We start from the raw sequence: 20,850 nt of genomic DNA, 5'->3' as shown, positions 1-20,850 counted from the left end.
GCTCCAAAACGATGCCCCCGGGAGGGAGAACGACACCGAAGGCGCTGTTATCGTCCGATCCGGTAGACCCAGATCTAGGGTTTCCCCCGGAACTTCCCGATCAGGTTGACGTGACCTGCAACGACGATGCCTCAAGAAGGGAACGATGTCCGAGACGCCGCCATCGTCCGCCAAGACCGCAGTCAGGTGCGATTTTCACCGGAAGCCACGTTGTGCCGATACCGTGGCTGGCTAGAACCGAGCGAAACCTCGCCATGAAGACGTATGGTGCCGTCGGAAAGCCGGTTGAGGCCCTCCGGCCCCATCACGCGCCGCCGGCCGGCCATAGCCGAACCACGACGGATCTGGCCGGGACGCCAGATCCATGGCCACGCCCATCGCATAGCGAAGAATCCTACCGGAGGACCTCGCCAGCCCTGGGTTCACCGGCCGCCGCCGCACAACCAGGACGCCGTCGTGGCTGCCGCGCGAAGACCCCGCACGAGGCGTCCCAGCCGCCTGATGGAAGATCCGTCGCTTCCCTCCTGCCCTAGCCCTTTAGGCGTCGGGCGCCGCCACCACCGCGGCCAGTGCCGGCGGCAGCGATCTGCCTCGCGGGAAGGCTGGCGGCGCGAGGAATTAGGTCCCCCTGGCGTCGCCCTGGGTGGCGGCGCGAGGGGGTCGCGAGAGGGAGGGGGTTGCACCAATCCTCTAATCCTCTACAGTATATGATTTATAATCCGTCTCCTACCTTATTTCTAGGAGAGTCTTCTTGCCCTCCACTAATTCTCTCTCTATACCTTCTAACACTAACAACACAAGATTCGTGTGCATATATACGCATTTCTCAGGCTGGAAAATGCAGACCCGTGAGTCCCTTTCGTTATCTGAAAACCTCATATTTTTGTTGGGAGCAGAAAGAGACGGCTGCTGCCTGTATAGATCACCATCACGGGTAGTGGCCGATCCACACGCATTTTCATTGTGCACATCATACTGCAGGACCAGGATGGTTTAGCTTCAGCATGGGCGCCGTATGCCGGTGCTCCTGCCGGAGTATATCCGGCGAGTCATATCTGAAGTGACATGCATGCAAGGGCGTGCCTGTGTCCCTGTGCTGGGGGTGACGTGTCGGCATCATGTTAAAACACACCGAAACGTGGAAATTCCTATTGGGGTCTCGAGATCACATGGTCAATGTGTTTTTTGAAAATATCCATTCACCTAAAATTCGGTATGTGCGTACATTATACTTTGTTCTGCGGAAAGGGCCAAGGGCCACGTGTTAAATAGCACACATACCCTTGCAAGAACACTCATATAGAAATCGGAAAATGCATCCAAATCATGAGGGTGTCGAAGTCTTCTTACCCCTGCATTCGCTGGCGACGCATCGTGAGAAAAGCTCGGTACCCCCTTCGGGCCTCCGTTTTAATTAGTGAAGTAAATTTCTTGAAACCCCATGAGCTTACACAAGCAGCGGCAGGGAAACTCATCAATGTAGATCAGAAGATGTGGCGGCCATGATTTGCATAGAAAATCGCAGACCCAGGGAAGAAACCACCGGGAAGGTAATGTGTAACGCCCCAGGTCCGGCCAGGCGGACCTAGGGAATGCAACTCCCCGAAATTAGCCAACCTTCCTTGGTTCGGACTAGAGCCGGAGGACCAATACTCACGCCGCCCAATCTGCTCCTTAAGATGGCTCCATCGAGAGAAACTTGCAGAGGAAAAACCCCAACCCAGAGAACCGGATCTGGAGACACAACACTCTCCACACGGCTCCCGACGATGCGAAGAAGCGCCATCAAAACGAGTATAAGACCGGGGGCTAATGCACACCAGTTTGATTTATTCAGGTCATATGGAGAAGATTTCTCGATCCTCGGGTTAGCCATTTTTTCCGACCTGAGTCTCGGGGGCTACGACACTACGCGTGTTTCTATTAAGTCCCAAATTAAAATGATGCACAACATGGTTTGTACCAAACCAAACTACTCTCGAGCATTGACGCCACATAACCTCCTCACGGTAGTAGAGCTGAACTAAACGATCATTGATTTAAGATCTTGGCATGTGATGATCCAACCCTTTTCAGTAAGTTTTTCAATGTCTCCATTTCAGATTTGAGTCTTTTTTTTTCCTATCAAACACTGCTGAAATACTTATGATTCCACTTGTCAAGATGACCCGTGAGCCCTTGCATTTTTTTGTGTAACTGTTGTCGCGCAAGGAGGCGAAGATGTCAACCCAGAATGAACAATATTCTGAAGCTTCAAATGAGATCCCACATCACCTAATACCGTGTTGCTACTGACAATCAGCCCCATCTGCAACACGCAGCATAATGGGCATCCGTAAGATGGCTCGGAGAAGTAAGAGGGAACTGAGTGTTCCATTACACCAATCCCAAAGCTCTATCGAGCCAAACTCTGTGTATGATCCTCCAGCGCCCCCCCCCCCCCCTTTCTAAAACCAAAAGTGACCATGATACCAAAGTTCAACCAGGCCGCAAACATCAACACAATCACAAAAACCTTGGACCTAGCCTTGACTCATGTGTCCAAAACCCTCCTGTTCATTGGTCCACAAGATCTTGTTAAAGTCTCCAATGCATAAACATGAAAGATCACCTTCATCAGCAATACTTTTGAGGACGTCCCAAAGTCTTCTATATATCTTGAGTTTGAGCTTCCCCATAGATAAACATATGAGTCTCCATGGGTATCCACGACCCTCATTAACTGAAAGATCAACATGGTAACCAAGAACTTGCATATTTATACCATTACTAGCACAAATGCCCGTGCGTTGCTACGGGTTGAACTTTGTTATTTGACTCTGATGTCCTTAACTCTCATGGCAACTATCGACCAGCACCTTCTACATGGCTACAATCGGTGTGGGTAGCCAACGTGGCTACTACCGACCAGACGTCTGCAGCCGTCATCCTGAAAATTGACACAAACCTGTCAAGCTTCAACTTTTTGTTTAATCTAGCACAAAAAATTTGAAAAGTGACCAATTAAATTATATTATTATTTATACTAAATCAGAATCACTAATTAATCGTCTAATACACACAAGGGAACCATTCTTAGCAGTTTGCAATCCAGGCCCGCTTTCAACTTGGAGTTCAACTCGGTGACTGAAGTGATACTTCCCATGCTAAATACAGTCACCAGCTTTGTCAGAATGCTTGCACACAGCACACTCTCCAGGAAGAAGTTTTGGACATCCCTTGAAAGCCATAGAAGATCATCAGGTTGATGTGTAACTGCACACATCAATGTTACTGATATCATGCCAGAACTTGTTGAGATTTCCAGTGTGCTCATAAGTCCCGTTTGACTACAGATTGGTTAAATCAGTAAGAACTTCAGGTTACCTCAAAGAAAAAGTACATAGTTTGGCTCCAGATGGAAGCATTAGCACTATGTAATGTCTCGACTTATGTTGGGAAAACATCTAGAACACGCAAACTGAGCAGCAGGCTACCGAATTCTGGAGCCACAAGGATGGGGACAGAGAACCTCGACTCAGAAGTGATGGATCCATGTAGGCGCAGTATGCTCCCCCGGTGTTCTTCAGATGCACAACACGTACGCCGATTGCATGACCACCACCGTATGAGCTCCACAGCTTCATCGATCTGGAGCGTGAGGACACGGCCCTGGTCCATGGCTCCTGGATCTTGACATTTGTTGAATCTGGCATAACACGAGACTTCCATCCATCCAAGAAACTAAGCCACCACAACTGCACACATCAGCCATAAGATCCGACTGAACATTACGCCTAAACAAGAGACAAGGATAGTCCACGGGGAGCAAAGACTGAAGTGATGCCTAAACAGAACAATTTTGCAGCTCTGAACATTGTGTGGAAGTGGCAACAACTCAACAGTAAAAACACAGTCAATCAGCACACATCTGTGGCCGCGGCGCTACGTCCGTGAGAGAGTAAGCAGCCTGCCCAGGTAGATAGAATATGTGGCGCAGGAGCACATGTTGGGGCAGTTGTGGAGCACCCGGGTTGCAAAGAGGAATTGGGTCAGCGAACGGAGAAGCTCAGCTTCTGCACGGAGGAGCAGCATTGCCGTCAGGTGGCAGGGAATCGAGGTAGGCATGAGCCCCCTCTTGCACCGAGATCGAGGTCCCAAGCATGCCGCAACCAGATTGAGGCACACCATCCCGACCCCCGGCCGGCCCAGCCCGAGCCTCGGCCCCGCCTGCGCCGAGATTGACGCCCGAAGCACGCCCTGACTAGATCGAGGGACTTTATATGTGGGAATGGTGTGGATTCAACTTGATAATCGGCGAGAAGGGGCGGGGCATAGAGCACGGCGGCCGCGCCCAGAGCCTCCGCGTTCGTGTTGCTGTAACACTGGTCGGATTCGACGCGCGTTGATTCTAACGCTGCCCTGCATCCCGCGCGTCCTCCTCCTCCTCCTGGGTGTTGCCCATGGCGGCTAGGAGCATGTTGAACAACCCGTCGTGGTCGGCAGCGCGCGCTCGAGCCGGCCGATGCGGGCCCGGAGCGCGGTGACCCGGGCCTCGCCGTTGGCGAACCGCGCGCGGAGGACTCGGTCGGCGCGAGAAGGAGGGCGCGGAGGAGAGGAGGCAAGTGGGGGTGCGGGGAGGACGGCGCGGCGGCGGATGCGGGCCGGCGGTGCGGAAGCGACGGATCCAGGTGGGGCTGGACGCGCATGCGCTCTACTTTGGGGTGTTCTTCTTGTCAAATGCGTCCACGGGTGGGGCAAAATTACGAAACATTTTTTCACTTATTTACTGGACTGCGGGTTAATTACTTAATACCATATGGGGCTTTTTGAAAAACGTGTGCGACGGTGAACTCGGAGACTCAATCCGTGCTTTATTATTAAGGAAAGATTACAAAACACACCAATTTCACCGCTCCTACTGGTGCTACCAACTGCATAAGCATTAACATAGCTTGGAGTACCTGCTAAGTTCTCTACACGTTATTTTCTTATTTGACTTTGAAGGATGCAAAGAATGTGGTAGGAGGAAATTTCCTCGCAATCTCACGAAGCTCTCGAACTATCCTGTCTTTTCCTGCATCACGACAATTCCAACTTAGAAGATTCATTGATCCCGGCAAGACCCCCATCGGGAGCCCGCCAATCCATTCTTGTATTTGGCATTCACTTCTCACTATGTCCTGTATTCACCCTATCTGAGTCACGGGTTGACGAAGGGCTCGGCGAAACACGTGGAGTTGGTAAGGTTGGTAGAGCACCAGCAAGAGAGCCTGCAATAGTCGGCATCATCCCATGCATTGTTGCAGAAAAGTGGATCCTCTTGTTTTGACCCTCCCTCTTTTTGTTCAGATCAGCATCAGGCTTCTCTGGATCATGACCACCCGTGAACTGTGGTCACCCTCGGAGACATACTCCATGTCTTCATCCATGGAGCCGCTACCAGCCCGACTGCCCTCGCGTCCCCTTCTCGGTTCCTTCTTCTACCACCTCGGTAATTAGGGTTCCATCCTCACACAGCTTGGATGCTTGGAAAACGAGTGCCGGTAGTGGACGAACCCTATCAACATGCTCCTTTTATACACGACCAAGCTTCCCACAAACTGGCACTAATCTAGGAGTATCTCGTACTTTACTCTATATATTTTCCTCTTGCTTCCCCCAACCACCGACATAACGTTTTTCAATGGCTTCCACACATCAATCTTTAGTCGAGCGCAAAAAAACATCCTACAAAATTAAAGGAACTCCCTTCACTGGCAATGAACTCCCCAACCTTTGCAGCCAAGGAGGGCACCAGATGGTTGCACCCATCTGGCAAATCATGAATCTGGATCCAAATGTTTAGGTGATTGAGCTCAATGGTCGACGTCTTAGTGAAACCATCATATGAAGCCATGAGAACACTATTGCCGTGAAAGGTCCCAAAACCAACATCCATCACCTTTTTCTCAATCTCCCAGACATGAGAACCGTATACTATAGAGATTCTCATCCAACGGCTTCATCCAAACCTCCTGCACAGGGTCCCAAGTCGTACACATGTTCTTACAAAACCAGAATTGGCTATACTCCTTGTCCATGTGGACACTCGCCATGACTAGCGATTTGGTCGATCATGGCGGCAAGGCTTCCTCATCAGCGATCACGCTGTCAGATCCTCCTCTGTTAGGCCCATTCTCTCTAAATCTTCATACCCCGTTGTACCTGACGACAAGGCGCCACCTCCAAATGCCATCGCAAGAGAAACTCACGAGCAAATCAGAAAACCCTAACAAAAGTTCCAAGGCCGGGAAGCATTGCAGCAACCGGGCCTTGATTAGTCCGAGAACCACCAAGTAATGGCGAGGAAGAAGGGAGGCGCAAGGCTAAGACAGTCTCAACGTCGGCGTGCGTCAGCAAGAGGAAAACCCCTAACAGGCGACACCTGAAGAAAAGTCTCGCGGCAATAATTTGGACCGTTTCTCAACTTGTTAAATTGGAATGAACTATTCTTAGATTAAAACTGGAATTAACTTTTTCCTTTTGAGAATCAAGAATAAAAATATACATGGATTTAGCCTAGTTCTGTTCAGGTGATTCTGAACAAATCGCAGCCAGAGAATCAATAAGCCGAAAAGAATTCGAATTCGATCTAATTCTCGAAAATCATCTGAGAATCACTAGTGCACTCGAGAATGGTCTATCTAGCATGGTTTAGATCGCTCCTAGAAAAGAAAATGGTTCGGTTCAAGTCCCTACCACCCTGTTAGAGCACCGAAGTACATGCAAGCTGCCACTCGTGCTGGACAGCAGCACACAAAGAAAACGAATCCGGCCCACCCATTTTCTCTTCTCTCGCTCGACTCCCCTCCAGACGCCTCCCTCAACCCCTGCCGGGCGCTTCCCCGATCCCAAGCGGCACCTCTTCCTCGTCTCATCTGACCTCCTCCTCTCTGTTAGACGCGGAGTAGATGGCTGCATGTCAATGCAAATCGGATGGGTTTTTTGGGGGGTTCAAACCGGGTGCATGGATGTATCTTGTTTTATTTTTTTGAGGGGTTGCCAGGGATGATGTATTTGAATGTGGTAATCAGTGGATGTAGTTGCCCAGAGACCGGCCCGGCCCGGTCCAGTCCAGTAGATGGGTACCTCTCGTGCAGCACCGCCAAGGGCCGTCTGGACGGGCTGGGCTGGGCCGGGCCGGGCCCGAGTAGCAGAGGAGGGGGAAGGGTAACCGAAGCGAGGGAGGCGCACGCACGCACTCTCCGCTCGCTCCCACTCTCCCTTCTTCCTCGCCTCCGTCCGTCCCGTCTTATCGTCCCCTCCCCAAATCCCTCCTCCCCAAACAAATCCATCCTCATCTCCGGCGACATCTCCCGCAAGCTCACACCAGGCGACGTGCGTGCGTCCCTCGGCGTGGCGCGGCGCGGCGGCCTCTCCTCTTCTTCCGCTGGCGCTGGCACTGGACTAGCACGGAGTGGGGATCGATCGCCCGCCCACAGGTACGCCGGATCGTGCTGGCACCCCCCCCCCCCCCCCCCCCCTTCTTTTCCCCAGTTCTCGCCACGCGGCCGCCTTTTTTTTTCTTTCTTTCCTTTTATGTCTGTACATATTTCCAATCCAATCCAATGCGTCCGGCCGGCGGTTCCCTCCGCCACGCCTCCGAATCCGTCCGTCCGTCCTAGGGTTCCCTGCCAGGCGCGGATTGTTTTTTTTTCCCGGCTCAAGTCCCCCCGCACTGTGTGCGCGTGCTGATCGAGACGGCCGGGCGACGGCCGCCGGGAATGCGTGCGGCCAAGAAAGACTCCAATGTTCGTCTTCCGGCGGGGCGAGATTTTGTTCGCGGCAGTGTGAATCGATTCACTCACTGACTGACCCACTGGCTGGATGGATGGCTGATGGTCTTTATCGGTACTAGACTAGAATATTTGCCCCGTGTCTGTCAGGGTTTGGTCTTATTAAAAACTTCCATCTACCTAGGGGGTGGATGGATAGATGGCTGATGCCCCCTTTATGACTGAATGTGGCATCTCATGAGATCCACCTAATGACCAGGTGTGGTGATGATGGCTAGGAAAACAAACTAGAAGCAGTGGCATGTCATATGTGTCAAGTTATGCGCATGCACACGACCGTCAGGGATTTTTTTTTTACAAGTATAAATGATCCAAGGATATGTATGTAGCTGTTGTGACATGCTTGGTACTTCACCCTTGCGTTGGCCATTTGCAGCACTTCACAAACGAGCCACGACTTTAATACTGTTATCCAATGATACATACATCACTTCTTGCATTTACTAACTCGCATTTGTTTGGCAGATGAAGGAAGCCTTTGATCCACCCGCCTCGGCGGCTGCAGCAACGCCAGAAGCAGATAACGGAGGAGCCTCCGTCTTCACGAGGAAAAACATTTGGAGTGATGCGGCTGCCGAGGGAGACGACGATTCCTTGCCTTGGCCGTGTATGTGTCCTGCTGATCTGATTAAGTCTTTTTGGGTCTTGGTTCTTATTTTGCTGTCAATTCCTTCCTCATCGTGCAGGGGACGGTGTGAAAAGTGAAGAGGATGCTGATTTTCTTTCTCATGCAAACAGGGCTTTGTCGTTTCTGGTATGAGTGTATACCCTTTGTTGTTTACTCGTACAGTTTTACAGCACTGTCTATGTTATAATGAAAAAAGATGAATCAAACACTACCTCTTGTATAATTTGGGTTCTATTTTTCTGAACTAAAAATATTTGCTACAGTCCAACTGACTAGATAAATATGTTGAATCTTTGATTACTCAAGCATAACACGCCCAGGGACATTGTATTTATTACCAAGATGATTTGACATTTCAGCTTGTTGTCTGTGTGATATGAACACTTGGTTTAATTCAGGGGCGGAATATGCATTTACATTCTCATGGGTCTTTTAAGTGCGAGATGTTGCTGCATTTTATGCATGTGCTCAGATGGACCATTGTTTAACATGGCACAATGAATATAACTATTGTTCACTTGTTCGACAAGTATGTGCAAAGTAAAGTACGTTTTAATGAAGCCATGCACTTTGTGGATAACATGCTCTATATTACATTTGATGGTTATGTCTACCGAGATTCAAACAACTCCTCCCTTCTCAGGATTATGAAGCAGAGTCTTCGGAGTGCAAGTATGCTACTGACATTGGGTCACATGTATATCCCAAGGAAGCAATGTCACCACAAAGTGAATATGATAGGCAGCGGCCTTACCTTCCTTTATCGAGCTGTTCTTGGGATTCTTCTTCATCACTGGAAGCGATGTCAGGCAATCGAGATGCATCAGGTCATGTAATGGCAAAAGGCGGAACCAAAAGTGATATCTTTGCGCCAAGGCATGATTATCTTACGTCGGGTCCTACTACTGGTCCTCACATGAGAAGATCGTATACTGAAGCAGCTAAAGTTGATTGTAGCTTCGATTGTCACTCAGAGCATCACTACAAAGGATTGGATCGATTTACTCCCTTCGCAAACTGCAATGGTCAATCTATTGAATGCCGCAGCGAGGTATATCTTTGGACCATTAGTTGCACTGGAAAGAAAAGATTGCATGCATATATTGTTGTGTATCTGACATATGTAGTAAACAGTCAAAACCTTTTTGTGTATAGATATATCCCTCGTTGACGAATTCTCATTGATGCAGATAGTTGATATGCCCAGAGGGGGCCGCTGTGTTGACGAGGCTACTTCGTTTTCAAGTCGATGGTGCTTCGAAAATGGGGGCCGGGGCTCTTCACTACCTGGAGGGCTGACATATGGCGATGAGATCCCTTCTCTGTCTAGTCGGAGGTGTAATGGCAGTGGGGTGCTTTCACGCTCAAGCCAATGGCATTATGGTGCTGAAATTTCCTCGCTCTCAAGTAGGCAAGGTTATGGTGATGAAATCCCTTCTCTGTCTAATCAGAAGTTTAATGGCATTTCACGCTCAAATCATTGGAACTACAGTGCTGAAATCCCCTCGCTCTCACGTAGACAGAGTTATCGTGATGAGATCCCTTCTCTGTCTTCTCAAAAGTCTAATGGCATTTCATACCCAAGACAGTGGCAGCAGTATGGTGCAGACATCCCCTCGTTCTCAACTAGACAAGGTTATGGTGAGGAGGTTCCAACAATGTCTCACCATTGGCGCTACCGAGATAAGATACCTTTGTATTCTGGTCAGAGGTGCCATGATGCCGAGGCACGTCGATTATCAAGCTACCAGCAAGGTCCTTTTCGTGGGAACAGGCAGCCAAGAGACAGTTTTGCCCATGGTATTGTTAGTAATCAGCAAGTCAAGATGACTGCAACCAGACATACTGGCACAAGACCACGGGTGTCTAACAGAGTTGTAAACAGCACTAGCAACTACAGAAATGGCAGGAGGGATAACCCACCGAGAAATTCTGAGGAAATAAGGGACCAAGTTTGTGGTCCCCGTGCAAGCAAAGTGAATAACACATCAACACCGACTGCGAAGAAAGATATCTTGAGCCCATTGGTCCGCAGAGACCAATTTAACAAATCAGACTTTTCAATTCAGTATGAACAGGCCAAGTTCTTCATGATAAAGTCATATAGTGAAGATGATATTCATAAAGGTATCAAATACAATGTTTGGGCAAGTACACCAAATGGGAACAGTAAGCTGGATACCGCTTTCCATGATGCCCAGATTTTAATGAAGGAAAAGGGTACAAAATGTCCTGTCTTCCTCTTGTTTTCGGTGAGTAATATTTAAAGGCCCTTCTTCTAATTGTTTATCATTTTCCACTTCAGAGCAGCAAAAGCATTTAAGTGCCCTGGTATCACATAACTTATATGTTCAACTGAGATAATCAAGCAAGACTAGTAGTTAATGATAGCCTATTTCATTATTAAGATTTACTTCCTCTGTAAACAATTATAAGACGCTTTTTGTAGGCTAGTTTAGCCTACAAAAACGTCTTATATTTTGGTTCGGAGGTAATGCTTACTAGTGTGATGTTTATATTTTGGTTTGGAGGTAACCCTTTGTTTTGTTTGGTCAGTAGGCTTATTATATCAAATATGTGCTGTATTTCCTTTTCCTGAAGTCAAATTTCCCTGAAATGTGCCCTCCGCAAGCTTGCCCATCAGATTGGGGGCTCCTTTGATTCAAAGGATTTTCATAGAAATTTTGGAGGATTAGAATCCTAGGAATTTTTCCTATGTTGGTTCTTTGATTCATAGGACTATATGAATTTTTCCTAAGGATTTCTAGCATCCACTCAAACCTCTGAAAGAATCCTTTGTTTTTCCTATGATGCAATCAAACAAACCAAAACCCTGTAGGGTTGAGATGAGCATGACATTCTAATCGTATGTTTTTCATATTCCTGTGTTTTTAGAATCCTGCAAATCAAAGAGGCCCTGAGCAATGATTTTATCCAAAGCAGATGCATTTAATTCACTGATGCTCCTCACTATTTTTGAATGAAACAATGAAATATATTGTTCGTTGTAATGCTACTGTATGAACTGGTTTTTTCTTTTTCTTTTTTGAGACAGGTGTTTCAGCCTTTCATTGTATTCTCTGTTTCAGGTTAATACCAGTGGGCAGTTTGTAGGATTGGCTGAGATGTTAGGTCCTGTTGATTTCAAGAAGACCATGGACTTCTGGCAACAAAATAAATGGAATGGCTTTTTCCCTGTTGTCTGGCACATTGTAAAGGACATTCCGAATAGGCTCTTCAAACATATCACTCTAGAAAATAATGACAACAGACCTGTTACATTCAGCAGGGACACTCAAGAGGTACCATGATTCGCCTTTCTTGTTCTGCACCGTAAAAAATTTCGAAAGAAATAATTGTTCAAGAAAAAGTTGCTACTTTGGGAGGTTTCAGAGTAGCAGGTTTATGTAAATTCCTCCTGTGAACAAAGGTGCTCCTATGTGATTATCAGTATATTACTTGGATCCATCTAACATGCTACTAGTTGCATAGCGCTAACACTACTGCCTTTCCTTTGTCACTTACACGGCCACTTCTCTCTTTCCTGACTTTGTGTTTCTTCTAAAAAATAACACGAGCGATTTTCTAGTGCAGGTATAGTAAAGTAGCAGAATCCTAGTAGAACTACATGGATCTATTTTGTTTTCTTTTGCTAGATTGAAATGTTATCTCTTATGCCGTGCATCCATTTCACATTCTATTTGAACTACTCAGTATGTCAAGTACTGTTGTGTTCAACACAACAAGCATATCAAAATGAGATCAATATTGCATATGTATTGGCATGTTGGCGATAAATGATAAAGTTAGTTCTTAACTGCAAAGAATGTGCAGCCGAGTAGCAACTAATATTCATATGTGCAGCTGAGTAGCGACTAATATTCAGTCAGGAGATGCAACTATGGAGTTTGGACAAATAATTTTAGTTCAACCTCTCACCTACGACCTTTCCAACTTAAAAAGTGTCTGCAAGTTTAAAAAGGGTAAAATATCGAAATCCACTGATAATTCCTGATAACTCATCACACCATACACCAGAGACGCCTTGGATATTGGTGCAGTGCCGCAGTGGAGATTAGTAGCAATCTAGCTGCAAACAATTGCACATGGGAACGCGTGCAGTTTACTGCTTTCTTATGTTTGTATTTGTCGATAAATCGACTAATATCAAGTTTATTTCTCATCATATGCTTTGTTGCAACTTAACTTCAGGTTCTCATTGTCCATATTTTCTCTTCTTTTCATCTTATCCTTTATTTCTTCTATGTAGATTGGCCTTCCCCAGGGTCTGGAAGTGTTGAAAATTTTCAAGGCTTATCGCCATGGAACATCAATTCTGGATGACTTTGACTTCTATGAAGAAAAGGAAAACACTCGCTGTGCACGCAAGGGAATAAATGCAGACTCGTTACATGAAGCCAGACTATCATACTTTGGAACAGATGACTTGAAATCAATGGTATGCACATCTTTTTTCTTTACAGTAGTGTGCTAAGCTACTACTCAGTAATACTTGTATGAGTGGAGACATTGAAAGAGTAATATTTTGTTGTCCTGTTATTTGAAGAGAACCATGGGCATTTTGTGAATGTTTTGACTGTAGCTGTTCTTCAGATGTACTCCCTCCGTACCAGAATAAGTGTCTCACTTATTTTGGGGCGGAGGGAGTATGTAGCAGCCGGCAAATATCTAAAAAAACGATATAGAACCCATGAACATGCACATATATTCCCTAAGAGTGGTTTTTATTTAATTGCTGTCAGTCAATATTCAGAAAGTTCAGGCTTATGCTGTCGTCAGCACCATCAATTCTAGTTGCTGCCGTGGTTAACAGTGAACCCTGCAGCTGCATTGCATTGTCATGCCATATTTCCTGACCATGCCTGTTTCTGTGTGCAGGGAGACATCGAGGCGAACATGGAGAGCCTGAACCTCCACGAGCCTTGGGACTAATCCGGATGGTTCTTCACCATGTCACAAAAAAATTAACGAGCCATTGACGCGGTCGAACGAGAAACGTTTGATCCGGCGAGTGGGCGCTACTACACAAGTTAACCTGAAATATGCTATAGAATGTTTGTACTTTGTATGGACCATATATAGTTTGCCGGTAAACACATACCATATATATCGAGTTTCCGTCGTCGGGGTAAGATAGTTTTACAAATCGGTACAACAATCTTATGGTGACTGCCATGTGTGTCCGTTTGGTTGGTTGTATGTGGCTGATGGAATATTTTGGTTGACAAGAAGGATTGAACCAGCAAATGATATCTAAGGCTGCACGTAGCATGCCTGTTAGGGTTTATCATTTTCTGTGAGCTTATTTTCCTTGCCATGTTTGCTAAAGGGAAAATATACGTAGTACCCAGCAAATAATTCATAGAAGAGTGCGTGAAATTTTGCAAATAAGAACAATTTATGATGAATTGTCAAGCTAAAGGGATCAAATATATTACTGACCATGCTTTGGTATATAGGCAAAACTTGCCATGTGTTAACATATCATCAATTTAACCAATGGTTTGTCTATTATATTGTATAAAAGGTATATAATTGAATTCATATTTGAAGGAAGTATTTGATGGTGTACTGGTTATTAATATATATTTCAATTGTTTTTGTCAAACTAATGGTCTAAAAATACGGCTGGGTCTTCTGTTCTGACAGGAAGGGAGTATCTAAAATATTTGAAGTTCTAGACTCCTTCAAGTTTGACAAGTCTATAGAAAAAATTAGTGAAACTAATTTGGTGTTGTAGATGTTTGTATATTTTTCTATAAACATGATTAAATTTAAAGAAGTTTAACTTATGATAAAACTAAAACTTTAAATATTTTGGAAGGAGGGATTAAATATTCTGCAACATAGGAAGTATATGTTAGAGCCTTATTTGGCCCATTTTTAAAACGTGCTTCCATCTTTGGCCCCAAAAAATAAATTCTTCCCTATTTGATCCTACCAGTTGCTTGTTTCCTATGACATTTCCGTCCATTTTTGCCACTACCAATGTTAAATGTGATGTGAAAAACCATTTTACCCTTAGTGCACTATGTGACATACTAACACATACTGGCACAAAGTGAAATTAGTTGCACATATTTCAAATGTAAGTGTTAAATAGGGAACAAAATTACTAGTAGTGTCAAATTGGGAAGAAATATTTTTCTATAGGCCAAATAGGGAAGCACATTTTTTAAAAAGGTCAACTAAGGCGGAGTATCTACTCCCGAGCTCAAATGCTCTCTAATGAACAATAAAATCAAAAAAAATCGAAGAATCTGAACTTTTTTGGTGCAAACTTTGACTAGTGTTTTGTGTGCTTGCAAAAATTTATCATAAGATGACATTTCTTGATGTCGTTGTAAAGAAAACAAAATCAACACTCCAAAAATGCTATTTTTGAAAGCATTTTAGAGTGCTCCTTTTTTTTGTCAAGACTTCCACGAATGTGTTTTTTGTTGAAGCTTGCACCAACAAAATTATATAAGTTCTAATTTTTTTCCCTATAATTTACTGTTCATCCCGAGCTCAGGTAGGAAGAGGACTTTCGCAAGTAGAGGCCGGAGCAAGGTCAACCTCTATTTTCCAAATAGGCAAAATAACAGAACAGGCAGGGAAAGTCATCTTCTGCTCCCGAGCTCAAATATGAACAGTAAAATTAGAAAGGAAAAAAGAGAAAACATTCAAGAAATCCTGATTTTTTTGTGCAAACATTGACAAAAATTTTACGTGCCCATGAAATTTCATCTTGAAAAGACATTAATAGAAGTCATGGCAAAAAAAACAACACTCCAAAATGCTTTCGAAAATAACACTTTTGGAGCATCAATTTGTTTTCTTTGCCATGACTTCCAAGAAAGTGATTTCAAGATGAAATTTCATGAGCACGTAAAACTTTTGTCGATGTTTTCACCAAAAAAATTCAGATTATTTATTTATTTATTTTTGATTTTTTTCCCCTGATTTTAGACCGAGCTCATTTGAGCTTGAGCTAAAAAACTCCACTTCCGGCAGTCAGAGCATAATCCTGCAAGGGTTCCAATAGAATGAAAAGGGACAACCATCAGCCAACAACACTAGGGACTCCAAAGATTTGTGACAGGAGCATATGGAGCGCGATAACCAGAACAGATAGAACAACCAGCATAACACATAAAACCATCAGGGCCAAATGCAATCCCTACCAGCTTCAATTGAACAAAGATACCAAGTGCAAAAGAGTACATGCACGAATTCGGTAAATGGTACTAGCTTCCAACACTATATATACAATAGATACGGATATAGGTAACACGCCGAGCAAACAACGCGAGGTGCATCAAGAGCAGCTTCGGTCACAACAGCGAGCGAGCACACGTTCCAGCATATGCCCTGAGGATGGTCATGCCTTGTGCGGCCAACCATCCAACCCTTTAAACGCGACACGGTTGACCTGGATCTTCCAGCGCAAGGATCCGTGCTGCACTTTAGGCATTTGACTGAAGCAGCATGTCACCTAGCGCCTCGGCTGGCATGGCAAAAGATCACGCAAGGGGTCATCGCTAATTCATGGGGTAAAGAACTTCACGGTGGGTGAAGGATTTAGTTACCATGGTCGCCCACGCGTCAGCGCCGCTCCTCCGACCTTGACCTCACGAACCTCCTGCGAGTCCTGGGCCTCTGAACCTCCTCGTCTAGGCTATCCTCATCCTCATCATCGTCGTCGTCGTCGTATTGGAGGCCTAGCAAGTTCTCTCCCCACAGGTAGCGGCGCCTCTGCCTTCTCAGGGCCCTTGATGAGGCTCTTGGCTCGTCTCCTGATCTCAGCGGACCACTGTTCATCATATGGAATAGAAAGAACGTTGTCAACAGAGACCCGCTTCGCTCACTTGGCCCACCGTCTTCACGCTCATCTACACTTGGCCCACCTTCAATGACGTAATCTCCAAGCACAACTGACCCAGGCATAGCCGACCTGATTGCGCTCATTATGTCACCATACTCTCGCTGGTTCTCCAGGCGGTGCCACGCGCGGCGCCTTGATGGGTCCACATCAGCAGGCCTGGTAGTGGGGTGCACCCTCCTGGCATGTCTACGGAGCGCACCATAGGTACCAGAAAATGCGCATGCTTCCCGCGAGCAGCTTCTTGGCTTCTCATCCAGGTACTGTCTGGCATCTTTGATGATCTCCCAGCCCTTCACAGCACCCCTACACAGTGGGCACATCAATTCGTTTGAGTTGGATGCCTCAGCTGACTCGACTTGCCCAGTCACTTGTCCCATAAGAGCTTCCAATGTTACTGGACCTTGATTATAGTTAGTTCCTTCTTGTTGTCCAGATACGGCTGCAGGGCTACGGATGACATGTTCATGACTGAGATTTTCACGGAATTCAGGTACATCGATTAACAGCCTGGGGCTCCCTCTACTGGGACCGAGATGGGATCTCTGTGAAGCATTTTGGTTACTTGTATCTCCAGGCAAGGAAGAGCTTGGCTGTGATGAACTGTCCATGCGGTTCACTTTCATTTTCCTGAATCTGTCTAGGCAATTTGAGTGTCTGTAGCTTGTATCACATATGTAGGATCTGCATCCTTTGTCATGAGAACTGCACAACAGAAGTACAGCATTGTGAGGATGGTCCATGCAAATTGGACACCGAGCATCATCCCATTCCTTGTGCAGTGCAGCCATCTCGGCATCTGCGCTTGGCATCCTGAACAACTTCTTCTCTGGATTTGGCATCTTGGACATGCTGTTCTGGGACCAATTAGAAGAACATAACTAGTCAATTTAACATCGAAACATATCTAGGAATGATTACATCTTTACTGAGTCTAATTATTCGAGATATATACACAAGTATCAGAAAATGTTGAAATCAGAAAGGCAGCCAAAGGGGAAAAAGAACTTATGTTAACCAGCTTCAACAGTGAAGGTACGAAATTGATTTATATGTTTTCTGCTCATCCAAGTTATCAATAAACTAACAAGTTTGAGCTTCAGTCAATGCAATCCAAGTTATATATAAAATTTACATACAGTTAAGATTTCAATCAATTAAGATAATTAATTTGCACCTTGCAGATATTGAATCTAACTATCCAATTGATTCATATGTTCAACCAACAGCGATCATATTACACTAACCAGAGCGGTAAAATCAACTCTTAACAAGAACTGATGAGATTAATACAAGAGACTAGATGATTTGATATATCCTAGCCCCCTGTTATGTCCAAGACCTGTATAATTAGGTGCTCCGGTTCAATATATGTCCTAGTCTGATGAAGTGGCAGCACAAACTACATGTGCAAAAGCACTGAAAGGTGTAATTGCAATCATGTTATTTGAACTTATTTATCCTCGTTTTAGTAACTCATCGTATGATCTTCAATCAAATAAGTAAAGGAAACGGTTGATAAGATTCCGTTCACCTTAAAATACTATTACCTCCGTCCCGAATTAGTTGTCTCAGATTTGTCTAGATACGGATGCATCTAAAAAGTGTCTAGATACATCCGTATCTAGACAAATCTGAGACAACTAATTCGGGACGGAGGGAGTAGTAGTAATTAGTAAATTATAAAATATATCATCAGAAAGTTATAAAAGTTATCCATGTCCAATACTAGGACAAACAATGTAGATAATTTTAACTATATACAGCATGTTTACCTTAAAAAACATAAACAACAGTTTTCCTTTGCCGAAGTAACATAACAATATTCTTTATATTACATTGCAATAGTGAATGGAACATTACATCTTTCACCAGCGGCATACAGAAATTGATTGAAATGATAACGGCTGAGACCCATGCCACAGTTCACACAACAATGTCAGAATTCTCAACAAACATGTTTCCCTAATCACCCACACACCAATGCTAGCTTTCTCAACAGACTCATATCATTCGTACTAAGACTAGTAAGTACTCCCTCTGTAAACTAATATAAGAGCGTTTAGATCACTAAAATAGTGTTCTAAACGCTCTTATATTAGTTTACGGAGGGAGTACTATCTCCTATATTCACATCAAGCACAGCCTCTATGATGTACCGTCACCTGCTTAAAACATTTGACGCAGTGGAACAGATCAAGGGGCTGAAGTGCTGGTAAAATGATTCAAGACATACGATAAATGTGTATCATCATTGCAAAACTATCCCTAGTGATATCCAATCACATTATGCAGCACGACGTGATCCTTTGCATCCACTGGAACAAGCTAGTTGAGACCTATGATGCATTCTCACTTCAAAATAGCAGTAATCATGATCGAAGCTGTGCTCATAGCATTACCGAATTCACCCAGGTGCAGTTGGACAAGCACAACAACTGCATACAATTCATTCATTTCAAAGTTCTCACCTGAGCTCAACCTTGAAGAACACCCAGACAGGCAATCCGGCTCTCCGAAACCTTCGCGGAAAGCGCTCAACTCAGACTTCGGCGCCGGTCCTGCATTCGCATCGCACAATGAAAAAGGTTTGTCATCCATGGTTACAGACGCTCGAAAAAACCCAAATCTCGCATGGCTTCCCGACTAATCGGCACGCATTTTCTTTGAGTTAATGCCCCCCTTCTAAAGTGTCAGATTTATTTTCTTCAACTTGCAGCATGTGACTGCACATCAGGTTGCTTCGTTTACCACTTTTAGCAAGCACATGGAGATGATCCAACAACAACAAGAGCAGCCCCGATCTATCTCCATGGAACCCTAACACCTCAATAACCCCCGCCCCATGCTACCCAAAAATCCCCAACCTTATCCCGAGGAGAACGAGGCGGCGATTCCAAGGCCATGGAGGCCGCGGAATCGCCCAGATCCATGGGCAGATCTGGACGCCGTGCGTCGATTTGCGCCGGTTTAGTTTGGGATTAAGCAACCGCCGGACAGCCAAGGGGCCATACCTCAAATAGTAACCGCCCGTGGCTGCGGGCGGAGACGGCGGTGGGGGCTAGGACGGGGCCGGCGACGCGGGTGAGGGGCCGGCGGCGAGGCTAGGCCACGCCGCGGCGGCCGGATTGGATTGGATTGGAGGCTTGGGTAGGTCAGGACTCAGGACGACTCTGGTGAGGGGGAGAGGAAGAGGAGTGAAAGGCCCCGTCTTTCCTTTGCTCCGGAGACGGCGGTTTTTGTTCTATGCGAAAAGCTACGATTTTTATCTTTGAACCCTTCGAAAAGTTCCAACTTTGTATGTCATCTCTGTTTGGGTGGATGGATGGATGGATGTGGATGGATTGCATTGAAAAAAAGGCCCTCGTGAATGCGTACAAGTTTGTATATGTGCTGTGCACCTCTGTAGTTGATGTGGGTTTATGGAAAAGGGGAAAATAACGAGGGATGGTTTTGCGATTCGACGGGAGGAAATTGGCAATTTTGACCCGCAAACTTCGGCCAAGAATAGGAAACGATCCGACTCCGCCGATTGAGACCGTTGATGCATCAGACACCGTCCGACCTCCCTCGATCGTGTGGTGCGGTGCGGAGCGCGTCTCCTCTTCTGACTGAAACGTAGCCTCGACCTAGATGATGGAAGAGGCCCAGATGCGACGGGCCGACACAATCAATGTGGACGACGAGGGACTAAGGAGGTGAGGCCATCGACCAGCGGGTGGGAGGTAGGGGATGGCTATAAGGTGGCGGTGACGACTACTACGGTGGTGTTGTCTGCCTCTTCCGTTGACATGGGTTTATAGGAAAGAGAAAAAAGAATGAGGGATGAATCTGTAATTTTGTGATTCGGTGGGGAGGAAACCGGCAATTTGACCCTGGTGACAGACTTCGACCAAAAATAGGAAACGATCCAACTCCATCGATTGGAACCGTCGTTGTGTCCAACACCATCCGACACCACTCGATCGTGCAGTGCAGAGCTTGTCTCATCTTCTAGTCGGAATGCAACCTCGACCTAGACGTTGAAAGAGGCCCAGATGCGACGAGACAACACAATCAACATGGACGGCGAGGGACTAAGGAAGTGAGGCCATCGACCAGCGGACAGGAGGTGGGGGATTGCTATAAGGCGACGGTGACAACTACTACGACGGTGTTGTCTGCCTCTTTCGTTGACGTGGGTTTATAGGAAAGGAAAAAAGAACGAGGGGTGTATCTGTAATTTTGCAATTCAGTGGGGAGGAAACCGTCAATTTTGACCATACTGACAGACTTCGGCCAAAAATAGGAAACGATCCAACTCCACTGATTGAAACCGTTGTTGCGTCCAACACCACTCAATCGTGTGGTGCAGAGTGTGTCTCCTCTTCTAACCGGAACGCAGTCTCAGCCTAGACGCTGAAAGAGGCCCAGATGCAACGAGCCGACACAATTAACATGGACGACGAGGGAGTAAGGAGGCGAGGCCATCGACCAACGGGCAGGAGGTGAGGGGATGGCTATAAGGCAATGGTAAGGAC

The 20,850-nt window shown here is 45.9% G+C and overlaps 2 protein-coding genes across 3 annotated transcripts; one reads left to right on the top strand and one right to left on the bottom strand.

Annotated features, from left to right (window-relative positions):
- Positions 1-7,210: 7,210 nt before the first annotated feature.
- Positions 7,211-13,756, top strand: LOC125534982 (uncharacterized). Its single transcript, XM_048698043.2, has 8 exons — positions 7,211-7,463; positions 8,283-8,424; positions 8,504-8,571; positions 9,089-9,496; positions 9,636-10,697; positions 11,535-11,747; positions 12,716-12,904; positions 13,345-13,756. The coding sequence occupies exons 2-8, from the start codon at positions 8,283-8,285 to the stop codon at positions 13,396-13,398; spliced, it is 2,136 nt and encodes a 711-aa protein (XP_048554000.2). The 5' UTR covers positions 7,211-7,463; the 3' UTR covers positions 13,399-13,756.
- A 1,853-nt stretch (positions 13,757-15,609) lies between these two features.
- On the bottom strand, positions 15,610-19,571 carry LOC125534984 (cellulose synthase, putative (DUF1644)). 2 transcript variants are annotated; one of them, XM_048698045.2, is made up of 4 exons: positions 19,345-19,571; positions 18,802-18,891; positions 16,038-17,187; positions 15,610-15,955 (listed from the first exon to the last, which is right to left on the bottom strand). In XM_048698045.2, the coding sequence occupies exon 3, from the start codon at positions 17,179-17,181 to the stop codon at positions 16,054-16,056; it is 1,128 nt and encodes a 375-aa protein (XP_048554002.1). In that variant the 5' UTR covers positions 17,182-17,187; positions 18,802-18,891; positions 19,345-19,571; the 3' UTR covers positions 15,610-15,955; positions 16,038-16,053. The 2 variants fall into 2 exon arrangements, with proteins under 2 accessions (XP_048554002.1, XP_048554001.1); XM_048698044.2 differs by having other exon boundaries at positions 16,038-17,182.
- Between the last annotated feature and the right edge of the window lie 1,279 nt (positions 19,572-20,850).

Source organism: Triticum urartu, chromosome 2A, assembly GCF_056163025.1.
Source record: "Triticum urartu cultivar PI428250 chromosome 2A, HENAU_Tu73, whole genome shotgun sequence".
Taxonomy (NCBI): domain Eukaryota; kingdom Viridiplantae; phylum Streptophyta; class Magnoliopsida; order Poales; family Poaceae; genus Triticum; species Triticum urartu.
The sequence above is the reverse complement of the archived record's forward strand: the minus strand, read 5'-3'. Positions and strand labels throughout refer to the sequence as shown.

Coding starts and splice junctions, on each gene's coding strand:
- LOC125534984 (XM_048698045.2), bottom strand. CDS start 17,181: ATGTCCAAGATGCCAAATCCAGAGAAGAAGTTGTTCAGGATGCCAAGC.
- LOC125534982 (XM_048698043.2), top strand. CDS start 8,283: ATGAAGGAAGCCTTTGATCCACCCGCCTCGGCGGCTGCAGCAACGCCA. Junction 8,425..8,503: donor CGATTCCTTGCCTTGGCCGT/GTATGTGTCCTG, acceptor CTCATCGTGCAG/GGGACGGTGTGAAAAGTGAA. Junction 11,748..12,715: donor TCAGCAGGGACACTCAAGAG/GTACCATGATTC, acceptor TCTTCTATGTAG/ATTGGCCTTCCCCAGGGTCT.